This window comes from Neofelis nebulosa, chromosome 10 (genome assembly GCF_028018385.1).
Source record: "Neofelis nebulosa isolate mNeoNeb1 chromosome 10, mNeoNeb1.pri, whole genome shotgun sequence".
NCBI classification, from domain to species: Eukaryota; Metazoa; Chordata; class Mammalia; order Carnivora; family Felidae; genus Neofelis; species Neofelis nebulosa.
Window position 1 is genome coordinate 100,625,747 of NC_080791.1, and position 17,492 is coordinate 100,643,238.

At 38.7% G+C, this 17,492-nt stretch overlaps 2 protein-coding genes across 2 annotated transcripts; both read left to right on the plus strand.

Annotated features, from left to right (window-relative positions):
* The first annotated feature begins 1,239 nt into the window (after positions 1-1,239).
* LOC131486652 (olfactory receptor 4C11-like) lies at positions 1,240-15,988 on the plus strand. The gene is made up of 4 exons (XM_058686546.1): positions 1,240-2,132; positions 5,584-5,606; positions 9,573-9,640; positions 15,938-15,988. Exons 1-4 carry the CDS (start codon positions 1,240-1,242, stop codon positions 15,986-15,988), a joined length of 1,035 nt encoding a protein of 344 aa, XP_058542529.1.
* Positions 15,988-16,896, plus strand: LOC131488783 (olfactory receptor 4C11-like). Its single transcript, XM_058690617.1, has one exon. The coding sequence runs from the start codon at positions 15,988-15,990 to the stop codon at positions 16,894-16,896; it is 909 nt and encodes a 302-aa protein (XP_058546600.1).
* The last annotated feature ends 596 nt before the right edge of the window (positions 16,897-17,492 follow it).

The following is a 17,492-nucleotide window of genomic DNA, read 5'->3' on the forward strand; positions in this document are numbered from 1 at the left end:
TAGCATTTGGGACAGCGGCATCATACTTGGGAAATTAAGTTGTTATCTGTGTGAGTCAAAATTGGAAGCGATATAAATATCTCAAAAGACAAATGATCAAAGAGATGCCACTTAAAAAGCTTTATAAAATGTCACATAATTAAATTAACAGTTAGAGTAATGATAAGTATAATAACATGGGAAGAAGTGTTATAATAATCCCAAGTCAAAATCAGGACACAAAATGATATTATATGATGATTTCAGTGAAAACTCAACATGTTATGAACAAATACTTGAAATAGAACAATCATAACATAGTATGTTGGAATTATGGAATACTTTTCAGATAAAATTTTTAGAAGCATGCTGGTGACTTCAGGGTAAAATGAACATCTCTGAGTAACATCTCTGATGCCTATTTAGATTATAGGCATCATTAGGAATTTTATAGCATGTTGAATTCATAGGCAGAGATGCTCAATATTCTGAGTTTAGTCCCACAGCACAGTCAAGAGGGTAAACAGCTTCCTCAATTATTCCAACCACAAAGTTGTCCTGACATTTGTTTTATAATGACATCAGAGAAGCTGACATTGAACATGAGAGTGTGTAAGCAAAAGATTGTCAAAACAGACTTTTGTAAAGTCCAAGATACAGATGGGATCAGAGATGAAGGGGTCAGGTACCTAAATGAGTGAACTGAACAGAGAATATTTTCTTCCAGAGGGATTCTCCAACGATATGAGTGCTTAATCATAGTGGAATAGAGTTTTTTTAGATTTCAAAGCACATAGATAACACCTATATGTGTATCTGTGTGCATATACAATCTTTTAATTCTTAAGGAAACTCAGGATGAGCTAAGGCAAATATTTGCACTCCCTTTTTCACATGAAAGCTAAATTATGAGACAGTTAAGTCACTTGCCCAAGGACAGTTCAAGTTCTGCAGTTTTCAGTCTTGGTGGGAATCAGAATTTTTTAAGGACATTTAATTTTACCCCCCCAGATACAAAGGCTTTGATCCAAGGCAGTTAGCTTCTGAATCAACAGATAGATCTGGGAGAGGCTTGGGCATCTGCATATTTACCAAGAGTCATAGAGGATTGAAGGCAGTCAGACGTAACATAACATGGAGCAAAAGCAAGGCATTCAGAGTTCAGCCCACCGATCTTCCCAAGCTGTCACTTCTTTTCTTCTCTTTGCAGATTCAGCCCTTGTCCTCAACTACACCTTACTTTCAGCCAGTAGTATTACGATGAATAGCAGTGTGACTGAATTCATTCTCCTTGGGCTGACACAGGATCCAGTAAAGCAGAAGGCAGTATTCGGGGTCTTCTTGATCTTTTACCTTGCGACACTGTTGGGGAACTTTCTCATTGTAGTGACTATCAAAACAAGCAGGACCCTTGGGACTCCCATGTACTTCTTCCTATTCTATCTGTCTTTTGCTGACACTTGCTTCTCTACAACCACAGCCCCCAGATTGATTGTGGATGCCCTTTCTCACAAGAAGACCATTTCCTACAATGAGTGCATGATTCAGGTCTTTACATTCCATTTCTTTGGGTGCATGGAAATCTTGGTGCTCATCCTCATGGCTTTAGATCGCTATGTAGCCATTTGTAAGCCCTTGCGATACACAACCATCATGAACCGGCACGTCTGCAGCATTTTGGTGATTCTAGTCTGGGTGGCATCTTGTATCCACTCTTTGGCACAAATTTTCCTGACTTTGAGATTGCCTTTCTGTGGCCCCAACGTGATTGACCACTATTTCTGTGACTTGCAGCCCTTGTTGAAACTTGCCTGCATGGACACTTATGTGACAAATTTGCTACTTGTTTCTAACAGTGGAACCATATGCACGGTGAGTTTCATAATCCTGCTTACCTCCTATGTTGTCATCTTGTACTCTCTACGTAACCACAGTGCTGAAGGAAGGCGAAAAGCCCTTTCCACCTGCACCTCCCACTTTATTGTGGTTGTCTTATTTTTTGGTCCATGCATATTCATATACACACGCCCCCCAGCTACATTTCCAATAGACAAAATGGTGGCTGTGTTTTATACAATTGGGACGCCCCTGCTGAACCCTTTGATCTATACACTGAGGAATATGGAAGTGAAAAAAGCCATGAAGAAATTATGGTGTAGCAAAGAATGACTTCTTTGGATATAGGATATTCAGGGATTCTAAAGTATTTTTCCTTGACAGCTTGGTTTTCCTTCACGGACAAGTAAAATGAATTATTCTCATTGTGGGAAAAATCCATTAGGAAATTTTAATTTCACTAATATTTTATATATTTAATTGAATTATTATGAATAAGTACGAATAAATACACATCCCTTATTCCGAAAGGATGGCATTAAAATAGGATTATTTAACACCCATAACCATTGTGAACAACCTGTGCTGGCTCTCAGTTGAATTCTTTTGACAGCTGGCCATATTCACATGGTAATTTCTCTTCTTGTACAATTTGTCTTCAGGAAAAAATATACTGACTATTGACAGAATGTGTGTTTGTGTGTATGTGTGTGCACACACCAATTCTTTACAGATTTCATTCTAGTCCTTAAGAACTTGGATATAGAGCTAATCCCTATGGAACCAGAACTTAGAAATGAATGTTGTGGTCTGACAACCTGGGAGTTGGAGAATATGTTCTGAGAAAATTCTGCGGTGGAATGTGTGCCTCAGGCTGACTCACTGGTACATGGATGGACCCTCAAACTCCACGAAAAGCTGGAAATCTCAGTGAAAACCTGGACTGTCACTTGAAAACACTCTCAGTGTTCAGTGAATGGTGGGAGAAGGAGAGTTTAACACTTGGCAGTGATGGGCGGTATCATCCAGGAACTGCTTTTTGGCAGGGTCCTTCTCTTTCATCGTCACTGATCAGGGTCAGTGAGGGGGTTTGGCAGCAGGAATATGCAGAAGGTTAAGGGGTAGAAGGGCGGCTAGAAAGCAATGTACAGTGTACAGAAAGCAAAGGTGAAAGGAAAGTGGTAACTGTATCCAGCTGGGATAGAAGAAGCTTTGCTTTTTTATATTAATAATAACTTTTTGGATATCTGAACGTTTGCAGGGAAACAAATGCACTTTCTGGGTATCTGTATAAAATTGACGTAGATTGGCTTGATGTCCTTGGCTGTTACATTTATTTACATATCGGGAAAACACTTTTTATTTATTTATTTATTTAGGGTTCCCAATGGTGTCTGAAAATTGAAATTTCATATTCCTCGGGAGAAGCCAGGATTGAAGGTCCACATTAGTGCTTTTCAATTCTGGTATTCTGGTTTTGTAGGAGAATGTTTGAATACATAGTTTGATTTTTGAAGTTAAACAATTGAGATGTGCAATAAACACCCTACCACCATAACCACCACCACGTCCGCCACCACCACATCGTAATCTCAGAATTAAGTACCATCATGTGGGGGCGCCTGGGTGGCGCAGTCGGTTGAGCGTCCGACTTCAGCCAGGTCACGATCTCGCGGTCCGTGAGTTCGAGCCCTGCGTCAGGCTCTGGGCTGATGGCTCGGAGCCTGGAGCCTGTTTCCGATTCTGTGTCTCCCTCTCTCTCTGCCCCTCCCCCGTTCATGCTCTGTCTCTCTCTGTCCCAAAAATAAAATAAAAAAACGTTAAAAAAAAAAAAGAAAGAAAAAATTCATTTAAAAAAAAAAAGTACCGTCATGTGATGCTGTTTCAGTATCTGAACTTATAATTCCCACCAAATTGGAACCAAGAAGAATTACTTTAAGTGATATAAGCTAATGAGAAAAGAATCCAATGACCTTCCCAAGTATGAGAACATTTCTACGAACTGAAGAGCAAATGTTATCGTGTCACATCAAAGATGCCCAAGACTCCTACATAGAAAGAGGTGGCAGAATAAATAGTTAAGTCCCAAGGAAGACAGACATTCATCAGAGCTCTCAGTGTCATAGTTACAAGAGGCAATTATGTTTTATGCTCTAAGTGAAGACTCCCGATCTTCCTAACTTTGTGTCTTGCAGTTTCATTTCTGAAGCATTTGAATCCGGTCATGTGAAGGTTATATTTAGAACAATTGCAGAAATTTTCTTGTCATGCTTAGTTCATTTAGATGCCAGATTCTCTTAGATGTTAAATAAAGTCTCAGTTGGAAGGGGTGGGAGAACTTGCAGGGAACTGAAAGATCTTACTTGACCTGGTACCTTAACAAACTGCCTCACTGTCTCTGCTTCTGGCAAATGGTGAAAGCTTTTTATTTGCCTTCCTTTGGGGGGCTTTTTGTAGGCTCTCTAATTTTAGCGTCCTTGATGTGGAAAGATTTCTATTTCTTGTCATCACTGATGACCCCTTGTTAGCCCTTAGAAAGCCAGTGGTTAACTTCCAAATTCTGTACTCTTCCCAGTGAACTCTTTTGGGCTGGTCCCTAAAAGATCACTTTCTGGCTTCTCTGTGGCAGTTTGTGGGAAACATCCAGGCATCTCTGCTCCCAAAGTGTTCTATTAATGAAGAAATGTTTCTAACATAGACTGACGTCAACCAGTCACCTTCATCTGATACCAACCAGTCTCTCTTCCTTCCTTGACTTTAGTTACCTCAGTCTGCTCAGTGCACCCATATGGAGGGTCCCATGCTAGGTTCTCAGAATAGGGCTCCATCACACACGCACATGCACACGCACACACACACACACACACACACACACTCCTGGGGTGAGGGACAGACATACCTCTACAGTGAATTCTCTAAAGCTGTTTTCACAAATTACTCAGCCACTTTATAACCCGACCACGTTTATATCCTTTATCTAGTTGTAGGATACTTCTGTTGATCATTTCCTTGGTTTGGAAGTAGGCATAAGATGATTTAGGCACAAGTTCACATCCATTGTGTCTATTCAACATTTCAGTTTTAACACCTTGCTACATAAGAAAGGTTACATTATAAACAATTTGTATGACCACTGGACCTGAAGAGAATTTATTTTCATTTGGAAAGTGATGGTAGACAGCACTGGAGGGGCCAAGATGGTGGAGCAGCCGGGTAGTTTTTCTTTTCTCTGTCTCTTCCCTGAAATACAGTTAGATCATCACCAAACCATCTTGCGCAACTAGAAAACAGATTTGAGGATTAACACAACAATCCGCAACTTGAGGCACAGAACTCAGCAGGTCCATGGTGCAGAGAGGTGAACTGGGGGAGAGAGAAGCTGTGGATAGTGGGGAGCTATTTTTGCTTGTGGACAGAGGACAGAGACAGGGCGAGAGTACAGGAAATGCACTCCCCCTAACAGCAGCTGATGAGGAAGAGAAAGAGTGGAAACACCCACAAGGACTGATCAAGAAAGGGAGAAAGGGAACTTAGAAAGAAAGGGTTTAATTACCATTTACAAACTGGGGTTTTATCAAGAAAGGAGGCTGAATTTCGTCAAATGGTTTCTCCATATCTATTGACAGGTTCACGTGGTTCTTCTCCTTTCTCTTACTAATGTGATGTATCACATTGATTGATTTGTGGAAATTGAGTCATCCTTGCATCCCAGGTATAAATCCCACTTGATCATGGTGAATAGTTCTTTTAGTGTATTGTATAGTTCAGGGTGGGTAGGATCTTGTTGAGAGGTTTTGCATCCATGTTCATTAGGGAAGTTGGCTGTAGTTCTCCTTTTTAGTGGGGTGTCTGGTTTTGGAATCAAGGTAAATGCTGGCCTCATAGAATGAGTTTGGAACTTTTCCATCTATTTCTACACTTTGGAAGAGCTTCAAAAGAATAGGCATTAACTCTACTTTCAGTATTTTGTAGAATTCCCCTGGAAAGCCATCCAGCCCTGGACTCTGGTTTTGGGGAGATTTTTGATTACAGATTCAGTTTCTTTACTGGTTATGGGGCTGCTCAAATTTTCTATTTCTTCCTATTTCAGGTTTTGTAGTTTATATGTCTCTAGGAATTTGTCCATTTCTTCGAGATTGCCCAATTTATTGGCATATAATTGCTCATAATACTGTCTCCATTTTTTTTCTAGTGGTTGATTTCGAGTTTCACAGTGTTGTGGTCTGAAAATATACAAGGTATGATCTCAATCTTTTTGTACTTATTCAGGGCTTATCTGTGTCCCAGTATGCGATATTTTCTGGAGAATGTTCCACGTGCACTGGAGAAGAATATGTATTGTGCTGCTTTAGAATGGATTGTTCTGAATATATCTGTTAAGTACATCCAGTCCAGTATGTCATTAAAAGCCTTTGTTTCTTTGTTGATGTTCCACTCAGATGATCTGTCCATTGTTGTCATTTAGGTGTTGAAGTCCCCTATTATTATCGTATTATTGTCAATGAGTTCCTTTATATTTGTGATTAATTGATTTGTAAATTTGTGGTATCAAAACTTGGGGACATAAATATTTAACAATTGTTAAATCTCCTTGGCAGATAGACACCTTAATTTTGATCTGATACCCTTCTTCATCTCTTGTTACACTCTTTATTTTAAAATCTGGATTTTCTGATATAAGACTGGCTACTCCAGCTTTCCTTTGGCAACCATTAGCATGATAGATGGTTTTCTACCTTCCTACTTTCAATCTGAAGTTGTCTTAAGTCAAAATGAGTCTTTTCTAAACAGCATATAGATGGATCTTGTTTTTTTATCCATTCTATTACCCTATGTCTTTGATTGCAGCATTTAGTCCATTGACATTTAGAGTGAGTACTGATAGATATGAACTTATTGCCATTGTGTTGTCTGTAGAGTTGGAGTTTCTGGTGGTATTGTCTGGTCCTTTCTAGTCTTTGTTGCTTTGATCTTTTTTGTTTTGTTTCGTCTTTTTTCCTCTCAGAGAGTTCCCCTTAAAATTTCTTGCAGGGCTGGTTTAGTGTTCACCAACTCCATCAGTTTTGTTTGGGAAACTGTTTATCTCTCCTATTTTCAATGACAACTTTGCTGGATAACGAATTCTTGGCTGCATTCTGATTCAACACGTTGAACATATCTTGCCATTCTTTTCTTGCCTGCCAAGTTTCTGCGGATAGGTCTGCTGTGAACCTGCTCTGTTATCCCTTGTAGATTAAGGACTTTTTTTTTTCTTTTCCCTTGCTGCTTTCATGATTCTTTCCTTGCCTGAGTATTTTATGAATTGACTATGATATGCCTTTTTGATGCTTGGTTTTTGTTGAATCTAATGGGAGTTTTCTGGGCTTCATGGATTTTGAGGTCTACTTTTCCACTATTATTTGTTCCCATGACCCTTCTACCCCTTTTCCCTCTCTTTGTCTGCTGGGACCCATATGATTTGGATGTTACTCCTTTTTAATGAGTCACTGAGTTCTCTCATTCTTATATCCTGCTCTTTGACTTAGTTTTCCTCTTTTTTTCTTCTTCACTATTCTCTATAATTTTGTCCTCTGTATCATGAATTTGCTGCTCTGCTTCATCCATCCTTGCCACCATAGCACCATTCGAGATTGAATGTCAGTAATAGCATTTTTATTTTCACCTTACTGGAGTTTACTTCCTTTTTGCCACAGAAAGGGATTCTTCGTGTTTTTTGTTTTTTATTTTACCCTGGGTATTATTCTTATTATCGTGATTGTAAATTTGTGTTCTGTCTTCTTGCTTGTAACAGTGTTGATTAAGTCCCTGGTTGCCATTTCTTCCTTTTCTTTCTTTTGGGGTGAATTCCTTCATTACATCATTTTGAAGGAAGAAAAAGAATTAATAAAATAAAGTAAATAAATAAAAATTAAAAAATTAAAATCAACACAAAAAAATCAAATGTAGGATGCTGGTCACAGGTGTGTTTTGGATGTTTGTTGAAAGAAGTTTGATAGAATAGAGAAAAAAAGGAAATAAAAGAAGTGAAAAAACGCAAACAGTTGAAAATTTAAAATAATGAATACAATAACAGAATAAAAAGAAATGAGGAAAGTGAAATAGATTTAAAAGTTTACAAAAACGTGAAAAATACGGTAGAAAAAACTGAAGAAAAATCTTTTCATAAAAATGGGAATAAGTATCAATTTTTTCTCTTTCTGTCTTCACGAACAAGAAAAGAAACTAAAATTAAACATAGAGAACATACAGATGGGTGCTGGGCGGGTTGTGTGTGAGTGGATGAATAAATGGGCAAAGGACCTTGAGGAAGACACTTGTTAGGATGAACACTGGGTGTCAGATGTAGGGCATGAATCACTGGATTCTACTCCTGAAATTATTAGTGAGCTATATGCTCACTACCTTGGATGTAAATTAGAAAATATAATGTGGTATGTACAATGCAGTTATAGCATTAAAATGAATGAAATCTTACCATTTTCAACAATATGGATGGACTTAGAGTGTCCATAAGCTAAATAACTCAGACAGAGGAAGTCAAATAGCACATGATTTCACTCATATGTGGAATTTAAGAAATAAGGCAAATGAACAAAGAAAGGAAAAAGAAAACAAAACACCCAGACTCTAAAATACCGAACAGAAAATGCTGGTTGCTGAAGGGAGGTGGGTGGCTGTGTGAAATAGTAAAGGAGATCAAGGGAGAGAAGATACTCCACAGGTAGCCAGTCTGTGACACTTGTGATGAGCACTGAGTAATGTGTAGAATTGCTCAATAACAAAAGTGCATTTCATTGTTAAGTATAACTTGAATTGATTTAAAAATAAAAACTACTTGAAAACATCTTCATTTCCATATATTTTCCCTTCTCTCTTTACCTGACAACTTACTGACTTCAAAATATTTAGAAAGTGTAGAAATTTTAATGAGTAGTTTTCATTGTAATTTTGTAATTTATGAGTATTTTTAAGATTTATATTATATCTAAGAGTGACGTTTTCTAGAATAAGAAACAGGGAGAAGTTTAGAAACATGTTTAAAGTGACAGAGACACAAATAGTGAAACTAGAATTCAATTATATCACATGTGGTTAAACTTGTACATGGGCTCCGAGTTTTGTGTGGTGTTACAAAAGATTTGGCTTAAAGAGCAGAGCATTTGGGAACTTTCAGGAATCTATACCTGCTTGCTTTTTCTGTAGGGCAGGGACAGGAGTGGAGCACTTGGTAACTGAAATGAGAAGTGTCCCTTAGGACAGACTGGAGGGGGAGAAGGGCTCTGAGGACAGAATCTTCCCATTGATAGCATTGTTCAGGAATGCTTGGCACTGAGGTTTGCTGTGGTCAAGGATTGTTTGAGATTATCCCTTGCGGTGGGTGGAAGGCTAGAGTCCTTGTCCCCCCAAAGTCTCCGCATTTGTGAACATCTATGAAATCTCTATAAATATTAGATGGAGGAGGAAGAAATTAATTTGCGTGCTCTTCTGGGGAGTTGTTTTGGGGTTACAGAGTTGCTTTAAGAGACTTTTCTATCATCAAATATTGGGGATATTTCCTTTTTATTCTCGTAAGTTTTAAGAATAGTAGTGAGAAATTTTCTGCTGATATTACAGCTCTAACTCAGTCCTTTTAATAAAGACTGGCTGTCTGTGGAGTATCTCCTCTCCCCACAGACCCTGCACTGGAAAGCTGAGTAAATCTATTGGATGTACGGTTCACATGTTGCACACTTACTGCACATGATTCATCTTCAAAGTAAATCCAAATTGCGAGAGCAAATCTAGGAGCTCTCTATTGGATCTCATCTCCTTTACGAGCAATAAGGTAAGTTTTCAAACCCAAGTAAACTATGTTCTTTTCCTTGCCTCCCACGAAGGACTGGGTTTTAGGGCAGTTGCCATGATTTAATTCTGTCTCCTGAGAAGCTTGAAGCTCAAGGAACATATTTATCTCTGTGATGAGAGGATCTGAATGTGTCAGGGCTCCCAGCTTTCACTGGCCTCTGCTTGAGGCAGCACAGTCTCAGGAAAAATTCTTATCGAAAGGGTGGGGGGTATATTTGAGGGGGCAGAGGTAGTGTCCTCTACATATGGGTTTCTTTTTCTTTTAATGGATTAAATAAGCAGCTGACCCTCAATTTATTTATATCATTGAATTTTTTAAAATTTATTTTGAGAGAGAGAGAGAGGAGAGAGAGAGAAATGGAGAATGAGTGACTGAGAGGCAGGAAGAGAGAGACAGAGAGAGAGAGAGAGAGAGAATCCCAGGCAGGCTGTCAGCGCAGAACCCTACGTGGGGCTTGATCCCACGAACCGTGAGAACATGACCTGAGCTAAATGAAGAGTCTGACACATAACTGACTGACCCACCCAAGCACCCCTATTCATGTGGATTTCTTATTTACAAGGCTTAAGTTCTGGAAAAGGAACAGGTTGTATACTGACCATACGCAGTCTCTATGCATTAATACTATTGATACCTCGATCTGTGGTTTACTCATTATTCTGCCAGTAATGATACTAAAGTTGGCTGTCCATACCTCCTGAAAAACCTGCTTACAGCTAAGAATTATATTCTCTTTCTGCTGTTGGGGTAAGGGGTATATATGGAGTGGAGGAATGAGAAGCAAACTCTCTCGAGAGATCCGAGACAAGTACTCTTTTTCCATAACAATTCTTTGCTCAACCTTACACTGTGGGCTTAAATGGTAAATGTGAACATAAATAAATATAAATATATATATATAAATAAATATAAACATAAATAGAAATATAAGTTCTGCTCTCTTTTTTAATCCCTCTTCAATTTGAGAGTCAGGGTACATACTGGGCATGGCAGTGCTTTTCTTCTCTACTGATTCTTGGTTTCTGGCTTAATCTGGCTCCACCCAAATGAATGGAGTCTGATGCTTTGCAGGGAAGTTGTGGGTGAGGTGTGGAGTGTTTGAGAGGGAGAGATTACCATGGAGTACAAAGGTTTGAGTTCTGGTACTGGTTGCTTTTTGACTGCTCTCTGCTAAGCTGCTTCCCAGCCTAGTCGGATGTGTACAAAATAGAACAATGTGAATTTGCCTAATGAGATATAAATTCCAATGAACGAAGATTTTAAAGAGACAAGGAAAGAAGACTATAATCAAGAGTTGCATGATTCAAACACACACACACACACACACACACACACACACACATTTTAGCAGTGGAAGGCAAGTAGCAAGAAAGTTGTTTGGGAAAACCTGGAAGGCTGTGCCGAGGAGATGGACAGGATACTTTGGACACAGGAAGTAAATGAGGAAGGTGGAAGTTTACCAGAAGAAGGTCATTTAGCCACTAAGAAATACTGAAAATATAGAGAATGAGACGGTCGGGACATATTGATGAGGGACAGCAAGTGTCAGGCATGGCTGGAACACACACGAGCAGAAGCCCTGGGAGGAAAGGTGGTAAGCAAGACTATGGCACAGCGTTTGAGGACTTTGAAAGTCATGGTGAGTATTTCAGCCTTTGCACTTGAAAACCACAGTAACCCTTTAATCATAAGTTAAGATGCATCATATTTTTAGAATGCCCACTTTTCCTTTTGAAGTTGCAGCTAGGAGGTAAAAAGAGGGGAGGATGGAGAGCGAGGAGAAGATGGAATTTCGGAAATTGGGTCCTTTCTTTCTGTATAGAAACATAGAGGGTCCACTTAAAGAATTGTAGGATTGACCATTTGTAATACTTCTGTTTATGAGTAGCCAGCCTGATTTTGTACTATGTTTGAGCTAATAATGCTCACAGTGAAAACTCACATAGTTATCTTCCACGATGTATTATTTTCTCCAACAAAATGGTGTGAGACATTTTATTTAATTTAATGAGTATTAGACACTGTGTGAAAGGAATATTTATGTCCCATGTTTTGCGATTCTAAACTGATCCTGTTTTAGGTCAGTGAAAATACTCTGTATGATATTATGATGATGGATGTATGTTACAATATTTGCTGAAACCATAATGTACCACACCCAAGAGTCAACCTTGGGGTAAACTTTGGACTCTGAGTGATGAGGATGTGTCACGGTAGGCTCATCAGTTCTGGGAAATGTACCGTTCTGGCGGGCGATGTTGGTAATGGCAGGGGTGATATTTGGGTGTCGGCTAGGGACCATATGGGGAATCTCTGTACCTGTGTCTTGGTGTTGCTGTGAATATAGCACTGCTTTAAAAAAAATTAAGTCTTAGCAACGCGAACAAACTAAAAAGCAACAATGACCAAAAAATCTTATTAAAGCTGAGAGGAGGCGTGTGATTTTGCTGCCTCCTCCCCACCCCCCACAGAGACAGCGAGAAGGAGCCCATCTGCTCCTCCTCTGAGAGGGGAAGGGACAGGTCTGGAGTCACCACTGAATCATACTCGGGATGCCTGCTGGGTCAATCTTCATTTTGTTGGGGCCACAGTGGATCTACCTGTATTCTGTCCATTGAGTTTCTAATGCAGGGGATTCAAAGATGGATGTCTTCAGTGCAACCCTGACATCTTGAAGGGAGCAGGCACCTCATTCCAGATAAGCCCAAATCCAGCTGGACTATGTTTAGAAAACTAGATGACTAAAGTTTGATAAACAGCTGAATGATTCTGTTCTTCTGTGCTGAATAAATCTTAATAAAATCAGCTCTCATATCTTGTATATCTCCAAATCTCATACTTGACTGCAAAAATATGTTCAGATTTCATAACGTGGCTTCCATGGCCTTTGGCAGAGAGGAAACCTTGCTTTTCCAAATTTTCTACTATGATACTAGAATCAGTCTAAACCAGGAGTTTCATATTGACCTTCTCTATTTGTCCCATCATCGCCATTAAAACTTTGGTTGGTTTCTCTCATGTCAAATGCTCTCACCCCTCTGATTTTCGTATCTTTGGATCACAAACTCTTTACAACCAAGGTTATATTTTATTTTCACTCTCATGTCATCATGGTTCACATATAGGGAAGCTGTTTGCACTTTGTATTTGTTTTTTAGTATGTATTAACGATATTTGGAGTTGCCATTACCAGCTTCTGATCACCATGAGCAAATTAGTGCCAAGATGATTTCAGTCACTTGGGGGAAGGAAATTAGTGTGAAAAAGCATTGTGCAGATGCAGTATGGGTAAATGAACAGGTAGATTAATATCTTGGTCATATTAATAATCATAGTGGAATGTTGATACTAGTAATCATAATGAAAGAACCATTCCAATCACAGTTACTAAATACCTGCATCTCTTCTGCGTCGTACATACTGAATTATTTAGCCTTCATAGAAACACTAAAAAGTAAATTCTTTTACAGGTGAAGAAAATGAAGCACAGAGGTATGTAAGGACTTCTGCAACATGGCGCCATACTGCGCAGTGGGTGGGGTATGAATCCAGTGGTTCCACTTCAGCCTCGATGCTCTCACTGTGCTAACTTACCTCTCCAGTGTGCTTTAGGATGTTTGCATCTCAGAGAACCTGGTTCAGATCCTGACTTTCTTCAGTTAAAGCTATAGTTCATCCCTTAACAGAATCCTCAGTTTTTCACTGACCCATCTGTCCTTTAGTAATTTTAACTCTTCTCTCTGCAGATTGTTTCCATACTTGTACTACCAACCACATAGACCCTTACATAATTAATGATATCATCTACGTGTATTTTAAAACTCAAAAATCATTAAGAAAAAGTGAGTATTTTGCCCATGTTTGCCATAAGTCCAGGTAATTGTGATTTGATATTGAAAATCAAAGATGATTATGGAAGTATGAGAGAAGGGAATGGCAGTACCATTATAAAATGTTTTGCAAAAAGACTAAATTAGAATGGGAAAATGGACAGCTTGTAATATAAGAAAAGGAAAAAAGGTCACAGAAAAAGGGAAAAAGTAAAATCATAATAGGGAAAGTAGCAGAGGCGGGACTTACATAGCTCTCGCTTATTATAAGCTGGATCTTTTTCTCATTTTATCTGCGGTGTAACCATGTTATGTGTAAAGTAGTTTTCCCCAGCTAGTAAAGAGTGGAGCTGGGATTTGAACCCAAGACATCTGACTGCAGCAACTGTGCTCTTGACCAAGAAATGTAGTTATTTTCTTGATGAATAGTCATCTCAGATAAAATACCAAGGTTGCAAATTATGAGCTGAACAAAGATAAAAATTTCTCATTAGAGCAATATTTTCATTAAAAATGTAGTAAAATGTAAAATGTGGTTGGTGATAAAAATGTGTATGTATGTATAAAACAAAATACGATTTTTTCTACTAACCAAATGAGGGAATAAGATCATGTCATAAAATAACCTTTTTTGTTTGTTTGCATGTTCATCAGCTTTTCTGCAAAATCATCAACTTTGAAATATTGACCATATGTGTATATAGCGAAAGGATATAGGCATACACACATATGTTAATATACTTAGGGAATGTTTCTTAAAAGACATTCTAAAAGAAACCAAAAGTAGTTATTTCTGGAGAGTAGGATTATATATTCAATTGCTTGGAGACAGCTTTAAATTTTCTTTCATATTTCTGTGTACTTTGAATAATTAATGAAAAACATGAATTATTTCATCAGAAAATATAGTTAATAAATGTACACACAATACTGAAAAATATTTTTAGTAATTATCCACAGCAATGATAATCTCTAGTATTTGGGATGGCAATATCATGCTTGGGAAATTACTCGAAGTTGCTATTTATGTGAGTCAAAATTGGAAGCAATATAACTATCTCAAAGGAAAAACGGTCAAAGAGATTCCATAGAAGAAATTTTATACAAAGTCACACAATTAAATTAACAGTTAAACTAATGATAAGTTTGATAACGTGGGAGGAAGGGTTATAATAATTCCAAGTCAAAATCAGGACACAAAATGATATTATATGATGATTTCAATGACAAACTCAATATGTTATGAACAAATACTTGAAATAGAACAATCATAACATAGTATGTTGGAATTATGGGATACTTTTCAGATGAAATTTTTAGAAGCGTGCTGGTGAATTCAGGGTAAAATGAACATCTCTGAGTAACATCTCTGATGCCTATTTAGATTATAGGCATCATTAGGAATTTTATAGCATGTTGAATTCATAGGCAGAGATGTTCAATATTCTAGTTTAGTCCCACAGTACAGTCAAGAAGGTAAACAGTTTTCCTCAACTATTCCAACCTCATAGTTTTCTTGAAATTGGTTATATAATGACATCAGGGAAGCTGATGTTGAACGCGAAGGCATTAAGTAAAAGATTGTCAAAATAGAGTTTTATAAAGCATATTATATCCAAGAAACTGATGGGTTCAGAGATGAAGGGGTAGGAGACCCAAAAATAAGTGAACTGAACTGAGAGTATTTTCTTCCAGAGGGATTCTCCAACAATATGAGTGCTTAATCTTAGTGGAATAGTCTCTTTTAGATTTCAAAGCACATAGATAAAACGTATAACACATGAGATATATGTGTGTATCTGTATGCATAAACAATCTTTTAATTCTTAAGGAAACCCAGGGACAGGTAAGGCAAATACTTTCACTCCATTTTTCAAATGAAAGCTAAATTTTAACACAGTTAAGTTACTTGCTGAAGGAGAATTGAAGTTCTGTTTCAAGTTTTCAATCTTGGTAGGAATCAGAATTTTTATTTTTATTTTTATTTTTTTTTCAACGTTTTTTTTTTATTTATTTTTGGGACAGAGAGAGACAGAGCATGAACGGGGGAGGGGCAGAGAGAGAGGGAGACACAGAATTGGAAACAGGCTCCAGGCTCCGAGCCATCAGCCCAGAGCCTGACGCGGGGCTCGAACTCACGGAGCGCGAGATCGTGACCTGGCTGAAGTCGGACGCTCAACCGACTGCGCCACCCAGGCGCCCCGAGGAATCAGAATTTTTAAAGGACATTTCATTTTACCTCCCCAAATGCAAAGGCTTTGATCCAAGGTAGTTCGTTTCTGAATCAACAGATAGATCTGGGAGAGGCTTGGGCATCTGCGGATTTACCAAGAGTCAAAGGGGATTGAAGGCAGTCAGAAGTAACATAACATGGAGCAAAAGCAAGGCATTCAGAGTTCAGCCCACCGATCTTCCCAAGCTGTCACTTCTTTTCTTCTCTTTGCAGATTCAGCCCTTGTCCTCAACTGCACCTTACTTTCAGCCAGTAGTACTGTGATGAATAGCAGTGTGACTGAATTCATTCTCCTTGGGTTGACACGGGATGCAGGAAAGCAGAAGGCAGTATTTGGGGTCTTCTTGATCTTTTACCTTGCGACACTGTTGGGGAACTTTCTCATTGTAGTGACTATTAAAACAAGCAGGACCCTTGCGAGTCCTATGTACTTCTTCCTGTTCTATCTGTCTTTTGCTGACACCTGCTTCTCTACAACCACAGCCCCCAGATTGATTGTGGATGCCCTTGCTCAGAACAGGACCATTTCCTACAATGAGTGCATGATTCAGGTCTTTACATTCCATTTGTTTGGGTGCATGGAAATCTTGGTGCTCATCCTCATGGCTTTTGATCGCTATGTAGCTATTTGTAAGCCCTTGCGATACACAACCATCATGAGCCCGCACGTCTGTAGGGTTTTGGTGATTCTAGCCTGGGTGGGATCATGTATCCACTCTTCGGCACAAATTTTCCTGGCTTTGAGATTGCCTTTCTGTGGCCCCAATGTGATTGACAACTATTTCTGTGACTTGCAGCCCTTGTTGAAACTTGCCTGCACGGACACTTATGTGACAAATTTGTTACTTGTTTCTAACAGTGGGGCCATATGCACGGTGAGTTTCATAATCCTGCTTATGTCCTATGTTGTCATCTTGTACTCTCTGCGTAACCACAGTGCTGAAGGAAGGCGAAAAGCCCTTTCCACCTGCACCTCCCACTTTATTGTGGTTGTCTTATTTTTTGGTCCATGCATATTCATATACACACGCCCACCAACCACATTTCCAATAGACAAGATGCTGGCTGTGTTTTATACAATTGGGACGCCCCTGCTGAACCCTCTGATCTATACGCTGAGGAATATGGAAGTGAAAAAAGCCATGAAGAAATTATGGTGTAGCAAAGTATGACTTCTTTGGATACAGGATATTCAGGGTTTCTAATGTATTTTTCCTTAACAGCCTGGTCTTCCTTCATGGACAGGCAAAATGAATTATTCTCATCGTGTGAAAAATCCATTGGGAAATTTTAATTTCACTAATATTTTATATATTTAATTGACTTATTGTGAATAAGTACGAATAATACACATGCCTTTTTCAGAGAGGATGGCATTAGAATAAGATTATTTAAATTCCGTAACCATTATGAACAACCTGGCTGCCTCTCCGTTGAATTCTTTTGACAGCTGGCCACATTCACATGATAATTTCTCTTCCTGTACAATTTGTCTTCAGAAAAAATTATACTGACTATTGACAGAATGATTGTGTGTGTGTGTGTGTATGTGTTCGTACACACTAATTCTTTACAGATTTTATTTTAGTCCTTAAAAACTTGGACATAAAGCTAATCCCTATAGAATCAGAACTTAGAAAGGAAGGTTGTAGTCTTGACAATCTGGGAGTTGGAGAAGATGTTCTGAGAAAATTCTGTGGTGCAATCCTTGCCTGAGCCTGACTCACTGGGACATGGATGGACCCTCAGACTCCACGAAGAGCTGGAA

Bases quoted from the DNA above. Each gene is read 5' to 3' on its own strand.
- LOC131486652 (XM_058686546.1), top strand. From the start codon at position 1,240: ATGAATAGCAGTGTGACTGAATTCATTCTCCTTGGGCTGACACAGGAT. The intron at 2,133-5,583 runs GTGTAGCAAAGA...TGTATAGTTCAG, and splicing joins AAAGCCATGAAGAAATTATG to GGTGGGTAGGATCTTGTTGA. The intron at 5,607-9,572 runs GTTTTGCATCCA...TCATCTTCAAAG, and splicing joins GGGTAGGATCTTGTTGAGAG to TAAATCCAAATTGCGAGAGC.
- LOC131488783 (XM_058690617.1), top strand. From the start codon at position 15,988: ATGAATAGCAGTGTGACTGAATTCATTCTCCTTGGGTTGACACGGGAT.